At 45.0% G+C, this 13,898-nt stretch overlaps 1 protein-coding gene across 1 annotated transcript; it reads left to right on the top strand.

The window, feature by feature from the left end:
- The first annotated feature begins 7,087 nt into the window (after nt 1–7,087).
- LOC135826109 (uncharacterized) lies at nt 7,088–12,512 on the top strand. The gene is made up of 5 exons (XM_065338747.1): nt 7,088–7,425; nt 8,209–8,421; nt 8,985–9,116; nt 9,378–9,553; nt 10,560–12,512. Exons 1-5 carry the CDS (start codon nt 7,359–7,361, stop codon nt 11,007–11,009), a joined length of 1,038 nt encoding a protein of 345 aa, XP_065194819.1. The 5' UTR covers nt 7,088–7,358; the 3' UTR covers nt 11,010–12,512.
- Nucleotides 12,513–13,898: the final 1,386 nt, after the last annotated feature.

The following is a 13,898-nucleotide window of genomic DNA, read 5'->3' as shown; positions in this document are numbered from 1 at the left end:
AGAGAAGAGAAGCTAGTTTGCGAGGAAGAATTACGGCAGAAGAAACTAGTCGAGCTGCAAAAATACTTCTGGAAGATGAGCAGTACTGAAGGGGCTCTCGAACACATACTTCACGGCACCAGATATGCTCTAAGAAATCAAGATATCATCAACATGCATCCAAGTTTGGTTAAACTTCTTTCAGCAACGTTGCGTGACGTTGACGCCAAAAGAAGATGGCTACTACAGAAGCCATCAATTAGTAGCCAGAAACGTTACGAATTGCGAGGACACTTTGGTGTCATGGGGAAAGTCGTGGATAATACTGACATCGACTTGTCAAGCTGTTCATTCAGTTACTTGGGCTGTTATACGAGATTTGCAGGGGACGAACTATCCTTTACTGTTATAGTGAGGAGCGGGCGAGGCCAACCTTTGCCTGAACGAGCATTGAAAGTCAGCAGCATTCAAATCTGGGCAACTCCAATTGAAGGTGGTTTTTCTCCGAAGGACCCAGTGCTAGTGCCAATATCAGGTTATAGCGAAGGTGAAGTCCACGCACTTTTCCAGTATGACTGCAGTCAACCCGCAGTATTTCTCTTAGAACTGTTGCTGGATACGCCTTGTCCCTTACCAGCATCTTGGGGATCATTGTCCAGGTATCTGGTAATGCGTTGTTCTTGTTTTAGTAGATTTCACGTGTACATCTCCAAGGCCGTTATGTTTCCCGAGCAGTTATGTACTCCCATAGGATGCATGAGAGTAATGCCATTTGCACGGTTTCTTCCACGGATGCTAACGGCCACCGATTTGTGCCAAGTAAAGTCAGGAGTTACAACAGCTCGAGCCCTGGGGCCAATTGAAGACCGAGACTTTCAAGTAGCAGTCGTCATCGTGAGTTGTCCATTCAGTGAGCTCGACATCGGACTGACATGGGATGAGGCGGATTATAGCCAGGAAATGAAACTTGTTCTTGCGTCCGCCACAAATACCCACACCCCTTCTTCTCCTGTTTGTGATTTAGTCGCCGGAGACATCGTACACATAGCTCACTCTCCCCACACGAAGTTTACGTTTGATATTCTGCACTGTTCTTCAAATGATTCTGTGAAGAACAAACATAGCGTAAGTTATGATCCAAAAAACAAGCCAATATTAATGGTGCGAATGTTCCACTGCGATACACATGTAAAGGTCTTTTGAGCATAAAGACTTGACCAAAAGAATGCAAGATGTGAATGTCAGCGACCATGGTATGGCTTTCTCCCGGCTTATGAAACAACATCACATTATGCAAGTAATGTTTTTTAGGAGGCAAAGAGGACCACACCAGTCTGACGTTTTATTGTTATTAATTTGAAACTTGCCTTTGGAATCATGACTTCATAATGAGTATTGTTTTCAATGTCCGTTTCTTCAAATATTATGCATATACTCGTTCGATTATTATGTCTACGATAAAAAGAATACAAGATGTTTTCAGTGTAACAGTAAAGCGTTGCCCTGTTTTATGGAGCAATATCAGACGACACAAGTCATGTGTTTAGGGTCATTACTTAAATCTTTGTGTGATTACGTCATAGATGATATCGTTTTTAAATGTCTTGAATGGTTTATGAATATGAAGACTAGTTCTCATTTTTGTTTCTTCTGGTCATACATAAACAACATTTGAGTTTTGGGAATGCAGTAAATTGGAGTGTGACCGAGAGCTCTGTCGTAATTGTGAAGTGTAAGTGCGCCGTTAGTAGCAGAGCAGAGTGGACACGACGAGTCGGTGAAGAAATCAGGAGTGATAACAAGACGAGTCGGTATAGAAGTTAGGATAAAAAAGTAATATATCGTGGTGGTTCCCGATTGGAACTAACGAAGCCCTCTAACACCCGGTAAATCCTAGCGACAGGTGATGCGCCTAACGGTGGGGGTGAGTGGATAAGTCTCACAACCACTGGCACAAGTGCCGAGAAACCCCATCAGCTGCGGAAGGATAATATAAGCGACACGCTACTGCACCACCTACAGGTTTATCAAACTGAGCTGAGCTGCAGATACGAAGCGTCGACCAAGCAAGCAGCTCTGAAGGGAGTGAATGCCCCAGCTGGCTTCTCGTTTGTGAGTGGTTGCCACTAGACCTGCTACATGTAGTATCACACTGATACTCTTGACTACAAGTTTCGTGGTGCACATCGACATCGGCATCAGTGAGGACTCCCGATTTCGATCATGGTGACAGGCGGACGTGTCAGTGTCAATCCTGAACGCCAACTGAGCCTGTCGCGTTAGCAGATCAGGGCGGTGAGTCTCGCCTCGCCTGCACAGAAGAGACATTGCACCATCATCTCACTACGCACAACTTACTTAGTGGCTTCATTATTCTCGCTTTATTGTGATCAGTTGTTGTGTCATTTCCGCGTTAGGTTTGCGTCGCCTGTATCGTGTGTTCCTCCACCGATAAGCGCAAACAATAGATCTTCACACTTTTCACACTGTTCTCACATTTAGCAGCTTGCATAATTATGCCAATTTTCTTTGTGGAAAACGCGCACTGCCACTGGCGCCAAATCTGCTGTATAATAATTATCATTCCTTAAGGGCGCGCTCACACTGCGACCAAAATCAGCGTCCATGCGGCCACGCGGCCAAGTTGCATAGCAACGGCATGCACTTGACCTAAACGTCGCGGCCACGTTTCAAATCGTGACTGCGACCTCCAGAGGGGGTGCCACAACTTGGTGGCAACATAATCGTAGACGTGAAGCGTATTTGTGTACGAACTGGCCTGAAGTTTGTTCAATTTCTCAAATTCTGGTGTGTTGATTTATGAAACTCGGCCGTTGTCGATGTCATCCTCGACATTTGCACATTTTGTGATTGAGGTCCTCGCACGCACGTACCGCCAAATAAAAAACTGCATTCGTTGCCCTTTTTGGACGACGTGAACTTTTTTAGTTGCTTCGTTGTCAGTTGATCGGGTAAGTCACCAATTTTTCTACAGTGTACTCGTTCAATACGATGGCAGCTTGTTCTGGCTTTTCGGTTTGGGGAATCATCTTTCTCTACTTTTCTGCGATGATGGAATGCCACACCTCCAGAAACTTTAGCTACATATCATCGGAAAATACAGTTCTCATCTCGGCAACAGAAAAAAGAAACCACTACCGGAATTCCAACTGCACTGGCACTTGCTTTGATCACGCTGACAGGAAAGCGAAAGCCCTTGGATGTCAGCCCCTCAAGAGTACAAAACCTAGATGATTGTATAAACTATTGTTCGTCGACACATCTTTCTCTAATGAAGGCAAATACATTCTACAAAGCCGTGTTGGCACACACACACACACATGCACGCACGCATTCATGTGCACACACATACACACACACACACGCGCGCACACACACATACACATACACATACACATACACATACACATACACATACACACACACACACACACACACACACACACGCTAACAGACAACCAAATTAATGCTCGACATTTGCTCAAGTCATCTAGCCGAGTCTTACACGACCCATGACAATCTATTTATTTGCCCATGTCATACAACGTCGCATGTCACTCAGTAGTAGAGTGTTTACACCACAATTACTAACCACAGTTAGCACAGAAGCCAGTGCAAGTTTGAATAAGGCCTTTCTTACCAGGACCAGGCAGGCACAGTGGGTTGGTCAAAGACCATGATTGAGATACGAGAGGTACCTGGTTCAAGTCCTGCCTGGGAACGGTTTTTCCAGCCGTGCTGCTACCCACAGTCAACTGGGAACTTGTGGCCAGGCACAAGGGGTACATGGATGCAGCTAATGGGGTCGTTTTCGGCACTTGTGCCAGTGGTTGTGAGACTTATCTGCTCACCCCCACCGTTAGGCGCTGCATCTGCCGCTAGGGTTTATTGGGTGTTAGCGGCCGTCGTGAGTTCCCTTCGGGAACGGACACGATAATTTACTTTTTTTTTAACTTTTTTTTCTTACCATTACTCTTCAACTTGATTACAGTAGTGATACTGCTTTATAATACTCATTGGTATACAGCAATACAGCATGTTACAAAAGAGGTTTGTTTTTGAACATCAATAGGCACTGGCTTGGATGAATAGAGCACCTGCTTGAAAAACATGCAGGAACAAGGGTTAAATACAGGAACAAGGGTCCAATGGGCAATACCATGATTAATATTCTTTGTTGCCATCTTCCATAGGTCCGTCAAATATTAGTAATAGGTTTTTCATTTGACCCGACGAGACCACACGACGTTTGCAGACCACGGCACGAACAGTTCACCAGCCACACTCCACGAAAGCAAGTAGTATTACTCCTGACAAGTCTTGTTTCGTTCCATAAAGATGTCATCTGTGAACTGTTCGTGCTGTGGTCTGCAAGCGTCGTGTGGTCTCGTCGGGTCAAATGAAAACCCATCATTGGTGTCTGCGGAGTCCTCGCTGTACTCTGTCTCATTATTATCATGTTTATGTGTCACAGGAACAAGAAAATAAATGCCAAGAGGCAGCGCGGGTACGCTGAGGTGGTAGCCAATGGCAATGATCGAGTGGCGATGTCGCAATCTGTACTTGGTGACGACAGGTCCTCTGCCCTTACACGACACCGCTATGTTCCCATTCCATCCAATTCACAGGCGTCGCCGTGATGTCACAATGACGCCAACATGATGTCACAATGAAGTCACCATAATGTCAACATGACGTCATAATGTTTTCACTATAGTATGAGATCTCCATGATTTCACTATAGTATGAGATCGCCATGATTTCACTATGACGTCACGTGCGTTCAGAACATCACTTTGATTGTATAATGCGTACGATGTCATTACAACGGGAACAGGTTAGTGGGAACGACATTTATTATACTAGTAGACGACGAGACAAGAGACCAAGACGAACGAAACGACTACATTGAAGAGTGAGAAAAGAGAGAGTGAGATCAAGTCTAAACGGCAAGATAAAGGGCCTGGGTAGCTATGGCAAATATGGGCGCGCAAGTAGCTACCCAGGCCAACGGAGCAAAAGGAGACAAAAGGTGCGTACGCAAGGGCATGCAGGCCAGCTAGAAATGTACGGGAGGTGGTACCTAACACTATGACAATCGCATGCGGCATAGTCAGCTTGTGGTGATCACGGAATACGTAACTAGTATGTTGCTTTATATCGCATTTACTTTCACGCATTTGTTAACACATACCCTGACTACAGTACATTGCCCTTACTACCGAATTTCTAGGACTAGGTTGAATAAGAAAAACAGGTTTCCGAGCAAACTCGCTCTCTTCCCATTCACTCTGCAAACTCGAACTCATTTCTCAATCACATTTTTACAACGTTTCGGCAAAATTGCCCTCATCAGGTAGGTTGACTAAGTTACAGCAGTGTGATCGTGGCACGAGGTGATGAGCTTAAAGAAGTACTGGAAGCTGCACTGAACACTCCAAACCTGCCCTATTGCAACCGTGTCGGGGTCTCCAGCGCAGCTCCCAGCACAAAATTCATGTCCTCGTAATGGCTCACTTCAATATGGGGCTATGCAAGGTGTAATGGAATGCCCCTCGCACTCAAACTCATCCAGGCGTACTACTAAGGCATGTAACAGACCTACAACAGTGTCGAAAACGTAAATGAAACATCACTGCGTGTGGCAAGGGACACAGAGATTGTCCAAGTTTACTTCCTTTCTGTGTGACGCGTTGATACATCTGCAGAAACAGCAGGCGTGCTTGGTGATATTTCCTCCCGACCACGCAATATTTACCGAGACCCGCTTGCGCATTTTACTCTCCTCTTGTGGGAAAGCAAGCAGGTCACGAACTGCGCAAGAGACAAACTCTTTGATGCTTGATGAGAGAGGGTAGCCCACATCAAGTAGCACACCGGAAGGGCTCACACACCCGACCACGACTTGATCTTGGGAGGCTTCAACTGTATTTTGTGTTCGCCAGAAAGGACCGCCAATCAGCCATGCAATGCATTTTATTTTGAGAAATTACATGTACTACAATGTTAGGAAATTACAATGTTGATATGTTGCTGGCCTCAAGCGAAGGTCCCTGGTTCGAATCCTGGCGGTGACAGTCAATTTTTTTTCTTCAGATTTTTCTCGTTTGTGTATTTCCCTCAAACCGGTGAAAGTGCAATGTCATTGTACTCTCCCACAATACATGCACAATCGGCATGTGCATCGTCATTCTGATAAGGCTAAAACGACTCAATCCATGGCGTGCCGGTGAGTCATCATGATTCTATTTAGGGCTACATGTAGCAGATTCTGCAGGGACCACCAACGGATGCACTCTCTCTCTCTCTCTCTATCTATCTATCTATCTCTCTCTCTGTGTTTGCCAATTGGTCGTGGACCACAAGTTTCGTTAAATAAAATAGACTAACGGCCGATAAAGTATGTAGTGTACTCGTCTAACGTTACATTGCAGAGTAGATCAAAACGCTACATTGCAAAACGCTATAATTATTATTGCAAAACGCTACATTGCAAAAACGCTACATTGTGCATTGTATGTCTAGTTGTGACCCGTGGTCATCGCATTCAGTCTGTACACACGGTAACGGCTCGGTGACGAGCTTCGCGGTCTGTCTCCTGTGAATTACTAAGTACTTTCGAATGCCTTCTACCCTCACACACCTCCCCAGTTCAGAGAGTGTTGGTTTCAGCTGGGTAGCTAGGTCAAGTACAGTCATTCCCACTCACACTGCTCTGGGGATGTATCGCATTCGTGCCGTGGTCACTAGTTGTTAGCTCGCACTAACTTGAACACTTACATTACAACACCTCGATACCGCACCAATAACACACTCCCGAGGTTATTCTGTTGCAATAGTGTTCCTTTCGTACCGCGGTCACGAGTTGGAACTCTTCAGACTTGAGCGCGTACAACCTCAGAATACCACAACAATAGCAAACACTCCGCTCTCCTGTTCAGGCTACCTATTTGGACCACAATAGAACCGCCATGGTGAGCTTATTCTGGTGGTGTACCGCGTTCGTGCCCTGGTCACGAGTCGGCGTTCTAACGTCAGCACCAACCACACCTTATACTCACGATAACATGCTAACAGGAAAGGTGGCAATAGATAGAAGAAAGTCGTCGTAAACACCTCTTCAACAAACCTTGGAAAATCAAGTACAGAGCGTCAGGGGATGATTGTCATTGCAGTGGCTCTTAGCCGAAGCACGGGAAAAGCGAAAGCAAATGATCGATATTCACTGGTTTGAGGGAAAGACGCAACAAATTAATGATCAATGCACTCTGTTCGGTATCACAGTAGACTGACAGGCGACTTGTAGCGGACGTAGGAAAATCTACAAGCTGCTTCAGCAAGTTGTGCGGTCTGTCAGGATGGCGTTGGTACAAATGCTCGTTTCCTTCGTGATCATGGCAAGTCTTTGTCTGAATATGCTAACGGGTGAGTGCACATTTTAAATTATACTTCGAAGTAGTAATTCCATTTTGTCTCCACCGACAAAGGTAGAGGGGCTGTTGCTCTCATCCGGGGCAAAAAATGGGGAACCGACAAAGTAGTTGCTTGCGGTTCTAGGCTTGCATACATTTCCCAAGATCGGGGAAATTTTGAGCTATCTATTTTTCTTGCCAATACTATAATAATCCGAACTACAGTATGCCGGATCTTCGCTGTTTGTCTTTTAAAAGACAAAGGCCGAATGGTCTGTAAAATTCGTTCTGTAAACTTCGTGCTATTCTAACTCGTAGATTGAATACAATACACACAGGCAATGTCACTTGATAACCAACAGAAAAAGCATTGTGTCTGGGGCATGATGTGCTGATACTCCACTGTACCACTCCGCTGGCTATCGTGATCCAAATACTAGTAGGCTTGTACAGTGGACCTTTTACTTCGTACGTACTCGTGATCAGTACTGACATTGTCCAGAGCATGGGTGTATTCATCTTTGCTAAAGTACTAGTATTGTTTTTTTGGGGTTTTTTTTACATGTCAACAACAAATAACTCCAAAGCACGAAAAAGGCCAAAAACTAAACCAAGAACTAGTAGTGTGGGATAAGACGTCAAAACAAGAAAAGGAAAACATACGTCTCTCGGATACTGAGAACACTGTAATTGTAAACTTTCCTGCTGTCCACGGGTAGACCTTACCCGAGTTATACTGAATATGTTTCATGTTCATGCGTCTTTGTGCGTTCAATATGAACACTGTGTATTGCAGGCACTGTTGAAAGTGTAGAGGCTGTGCCGCACTCCTGCATGCACTTCTCGCTGGTGGCTGCTGGAATTGATCCCTGGATGACATTCAATTACGAGCATCGCCTGGCCAAGAACCACTGGACGGAGAATCAGATCCTGAATGCCCCGGATCGCATGGTGGCCAAGGTACTGGAGTCCACCGTAGCAGTCGCCCGTGGTGTCAAGAAATGCCTCAGTACGTCTTGTTATTAATAATAATAAAAAAAACGGCTGAAGACAATTTTTTTCTTGAGCCGGTTTTGTGTCCTTTTGCAAAAAGATATTTTTTAACATTCAATGACGCTAGATAGTCCTGTCTAAACCTTCTTTTAAATGTATGTGCTATATGTCCAGCATCCTAGTACTGTATCTAGAAGAACCCTCGTCCTCGGGTTTACCCTCATAATCATGTTGTGCATGATCACAATGAGCAGTTCCAGCGAGAGCCTTTCATCAAGATCATTTCTTGTGCTTGAGTGCAACTGATTGCTTACAAACGGCTTACTGCTTCACTCCTCTAAGTTTAGTCACTGCCCCGAATCCTTTCGGTTCTCCTAACTAAACTTCGCTTGCCGGTATATTTACCTAGACATTGGAGGATTCCGTTTGTGAATCTATTCTCTCTTTATTTCCATCTCTCTCTCCCTACTCTCTCTTTACCTTTCTCTTATGCCCTCTTTCTCTCTCCGTCTCCATGAACAGCAGGAACTTGCTCCCCGTTAACAAGTGTTCTTGCTTATGTGTGTATACTGCCTGTAGAGCGTCGAACACCTGAATGCTACCTGGCCAAATGTCAGAACGGGGGCACTTGCGAGCCGGACAGCACCATGTGGTATCATTACTACACTTGCAAGTGTCCTGCCTTGTACTCTGGTGGCCTCTGCGAAAAGAGTAAGTTCCCAGTAGTTAGATGTAAGGAGGTGCTTGTTATGCAAGTCATATTCCATTATAGTTAGTTCGTACGTTTCATCACAAGCTCTCAGTCTTGTCAGTCTTCTCCTCTATCAAAGCATTTGATAATAATGCTGAACAGCGTGAAGTGAAGGGTCATCTTTCCTCGAATTGCTTGTATTTGTTGTTCCATATGTAGGCGCTTGCGATTTTCCTGGGGACTATAATATTCTCGATTTGTTGTTTGCTGCTGTATTTCAGAGAACAGCAAAGCCGTAGAGGAACTGAAACAACTTCAGTCGACAGTAGACAAGCAGAAAGAAACCATCAAAACCCTGGATCACACGCTGACTTCGCACGGCTGGTCCATCCGAACGCTAAAGGCCAGGGTGGATTTCGCGGAGAGATTCTTCCAGCCTCTCCTCTCCAGTGCACTGGTATGTGATCACGTGACTCACTCCAAACTCGAACATTGATGCTTTAGCCTATAATCATCATGGTGCACAGTTAATGTCGTGATTGTCATAATAATAATAATAATAATAATTAAAAAGCTTCCGTGGAGATAAAAATGTACAACAAGTTTTGCTAATGGTGTTTGTACTGAGTGCGCAGCTTACTCTATTTGTTGCGTTGAATAATAATAATAATACCACAGCACGCGTAATAATATAATTATCTGGGTATAATTATACGTTCCGCTTCTGTCCTATCTCCTATGATCAAATTCCATTATCAACAAGATAATTATTAATACGGTACACGTGATGGTCATGGGGTGCATAACACGGTCAACTTTGCGTATAAGTTAACGACACTCAGCGGGGCATCAGAAAAGTGTCCTTCTTCGCGAAGTGTCCATATACCCGAAGTCTCATTATAATGTTAACAGGGTAGATGGGACTATGCTCTGGGCTATCGTTATTCGCGAGTTGTCGTTATATCCGCAGTCGTTATCAGCGAAGTTGACTGTATTTCAAGTAGGTAGTTCAATGTGCCTGGAGATAACGGTCGTGAAAAGGGCATGTACATGTTCGGAAAGCTACCTCCTGTTTTGAAATCCGATTGTCGACATGACAACTTACGAGTCGCATTCCAGGAGATTGGTTTCTCAACTCGCATGGATCATTACAATAATTTACTTGTACATAATTATATAATACAAGGAGGCGTTCTATGAAAAGCTCCTATCAAGATTGGTTTTAAAAGAAAATACTGTGTGACAATGAGTCACTAGGACTTTTCGAGATACAGTATTTGGAGTGGCACGTGTGCTGCAATCCATTGTGAAGTGTATCGAATTTACTTCCTTTTAGGATATGTACACTGTACGTTTGATCACCTCGGAAATTATTTAACGCCCCCCCCCCCCCCCCCCCCCCCCCAGAAGGGCTTTGGACTAGAAATTCAATTTTGTGTGAATTTCCCTTGTTTTGTTTTTAGAGCCATTTGCAATCCTGCTCAAGGCAGTACCTTGGCTACCAGTACAAGAGCAAGTTCAACACTACAAACGTTGGCCAGAACGGCACAGTGACGCAGATGACGTTCAAGAAGAAGCAGGCGAAGACTGCCCTGCGCATCTCCTACTCCACATCGCTCCACATCCACGTACCAGCTGGCCAGATCATCACGCGATGGTACTTTCAAATCGACGGATATGACTGCAAGGTGCCGGACAAGATCGAAATGGTGCTCCATCAGCCCGGCTCCTCGGCCGACCTCAACATTCCCATCCTGATCGAGGGAGTTTGTGAGGAGACGACAAACGGCGCGCTGGCCAAGGGAAATCGCGAGATTGCGCTGTACGGCGAAGTGCCTGAGAACCAGGTGAGCACACCGACAGTACAGTACCCGTCAACATCGCTATTTCAAGTGCAGGAACTCTGCAAATGATCAACACCATAGTGTAGTACAACAGGCGTCTCACCGGAGCTACACCTAAACTACTACGTACAAGCAAGTCACATCTGAATAAACCCGTTCTCAAGAAAATCACATCTGAATAAACCCGGTCTCAAGCAAGTCACATCTGGAGTACAGGAGCAGTTTGCCATAATTATTATTATCAAAGATCTTCTCCCTTCAATATCACACGTTTCTACGCGATCAAGGATCTCATCTACATAAACAAAATAAGTCATTTATCTTCCTTCTGTTTCTGCGATTGCATTGTGTTTCTGTCATCTACACTCTGCTGACTGTACCGCACTCTCCCTGCAGTGGACGGTTGATTAATCGACGACTAACTAACATACTCACCTTCCGAGTGACGCCATTTCTGATGCAGATCGCGTATCCACAATTGTCTTTGCCAGCCTGAACTCCTGTTTTTGCTCTGTCACATTTATCGAAATCTACATTATTTAGATGGGGAAATGGGAACGATAGCTAGGTTTCGCCTCGCAGATATACCCAAGAACGCAATTGCATGCTCTGACAATTAGGTGCATCAGCTACATGTGTAATATGTACCTGTGTAAGGAGCGAATCTTTGCACCTGCACCAGTAGTTGAGTGAATTATACATTGGTCTCAGATTCTCTCCCTTTCCTCAGATTCCCTGTCTTTCCTCAGATTCCCTGTCTTTCCTCAGATTCCCTGTCTTTCCTCAGATTCTCTCCCTTTTCTCAGATTCTCTCGCTTTTCTCAGATTCTCTCGCTTTTCTCAGATTCTCTCCCTTTTCTCAGATTCTCTCCCTTTTCTCAGATTCTCTCCCTTTTCTCAGATTCTCTCCCTTTTCTCAGATTCTCTCTCTTTTCTCAGATTCTCTCCCTTTTCTCAGATTCTCTCCCTTTTCTCAGATTCCCTCCCTTTTCTCAGATTCCCTGTCTTTCCTCAGACTCTCTCCCTTTTCTCAGATTCTCTCCCTTTTCTCAGATTCCCTGTCTTTCCTCAGATTCTCTCCCTTTTCTCAGATTCCCTGTCTTTCCTCAGATTCTCTCCCTTTTCTCAGATTCCGAGGCTCTCCCTTTTCTCAGATTCCCTGTCTTTCCTCAGATTCTCTCCCTTTTCTCAGATTCCGAGGCTCTCCCTTTTCTCAGATTCCGTGTCTTTCCTCAGATTCTCTCCCTTTTCTCAGATTGCGAGGCTCTCCCTTTTCTCAGATGCTCTCTCTATTCTCAGATTTTCTCCCTTTTCTCAGATTCTCTCCCTTTTCTCAGATTCTCTCCCTTTTCTCAGATTCTCTCCCTTTTCTCAGATTCTCTGTCATCGTGAGCATTGTCTCTTGTCATTTCACTCACCTTCCCTTCCCTGGCTTCTCTAGATGTTCGTAATCACGTGGCCTTCATACGCGCCGCGCAGTAGTTATTGGAAGCGAGGAATATTATTTTTCCCGTCATAGCTTTGCTTTGTGACTTTGTTCTGATTGAATTCAAATGAATCATGCTAAATTAATCATGTGACACAAGCAGGCAGTTTCTCAGCCCTGCAGGAACGTCAGGACTGTTACAATGCTGCTCAATGAAATCCAGTCACGTCCCTCAACTCTCAAGTTTGAGCCTCGCATTATCTCACAGCCCAGTGTTCATGGTCTACGGCTGCGCAACGCCTTGCGCGTACTTAAAGGTTGCGACTGGATTTCATCGAGCAGCGCTGGTACTTCGGAGAGCACAGGCAGAGGCGGCGGGGTTATCTGGATCACAACCAGTGTACTTGAACATTTTTTTTGGTTTTTAAATTTTGGCCAGTTGGCTACAATACTTCATTTTCGTCTTGGGGGTTAGACAAGGGGAACAAGCCATGTAGGGGCAGTTTTCGGCACCGAGAGTATAGCTCGCTCGACTCTGTCTCCACTGAGTGAAAAGGACCCACACCTTATCCGGGGAGCTGCGTCACGGAAGTTTTGCCGTCAGATGTGCGACTGCGGGGTACATTGTGTTTCGATGAGACCGTATTCAATTATCGTTATGGACATAAGCCAGGGCACAACTTACAGAGTTTTTTTAATTTTTACAAAGAACACAAACTCGGCTCAAGACAAAATACCAAAAAGAGTTAAATTTCAAAGAGGACGAAGATAGAACTATACCACAGAAGTTGAGGTGTGACAAAACAAATAACTATCGATTCGGGGCTGACTAATACTGACTGTTCACTAGCGCAGCTGTGTTTGGGGGGGGGGGGTGGTCCGAGAACTGGGTATTCGGTGAATTGTCGTTCGGTGATATGTCGGGACTCCGTGGTGTTGACTCCACCCTCCAGAGGTCTTGTTATCCTTGTGTGATCGCGCTAGTTGTACACTCGCCATAATCACAAACACTAGCTCTTGCTGCGTGTTGTTCACCGGGGCAAGGCCATCCCCAATAACTCCAGCACTGAGAGGGCTCGTTCAGCAACAAAGGATATGATCACCAGTTAAGTTGCTTTTGGCCCAACAGTAATTGGCTATCCTGGGCGGCAAAGAGAAAGGGAGTTGTTACATGTGCTTGGAAAGCCCTACACACACAACAGAGGCGAAAGGCTGTGTTAGCTGTAACTAACGTCACGTTTCACGCGCCGGAGCGATCATCAGACAGCAGCATTCACTATCGAATTCTCTACGAGCAGGCCTAGATATTTGATGCTAGTGTGGAAGTTAGTGCATTATGTGCGAAGTAAAGACGTGGCATTGGGAAAGTGAAGAGCCCTATATAGCTATGTAGTATGCGTGCAATAATTTTATAGATAAAAAGCTTGCATCATACACAGTCATTCACTACGAGTGCCTGACATGTATTGAGTAGTGGACGATTATGATGCCAGGCACACTTTCCATATGTGAAGTACTTTGCAATCCTAGCT

This window comes from Sycon ciliatum, chromosome 10 (genome assembly GCF_964019385.1).
Source record: "Sycon ciliatum chromosome 10, ocSycCili1.1, whole genome shotgun sequence".
Taxonomy (NCBI): Eukaryota; Metazoa; Porifera; class Calcarea; order Leucosolenida; family Sycettidae; genus Sycon; species Sycon ciliatum.
This window is presented reverse-complemented; position numbering and strand designations above follow the sequence as displayed.

Coding starts and splice junctions, on each gene's coding strand:
- LOC135826109 (XM_065338747.1), top strand. CDS start 7,359: ATGGCGTTGGTACAAATGCTCGTTTCCTTCGTGATCATGGCAAGTCTT. Junction 7,426..8,208: donor TTGTCTGAATATGCTAACGG/GTGAGTGCACAT, acceptor TGTGTATTGCAG/GCACTGTTGAAAGTGTAGAG. Junction 9,117..9,377: donor TGGTGGCCTCTGCGAAAAGA/GTAAGTTCCCAG, acceptor GCTGTATTTCAG/AGAACAGCAAAGCCGTAGAG.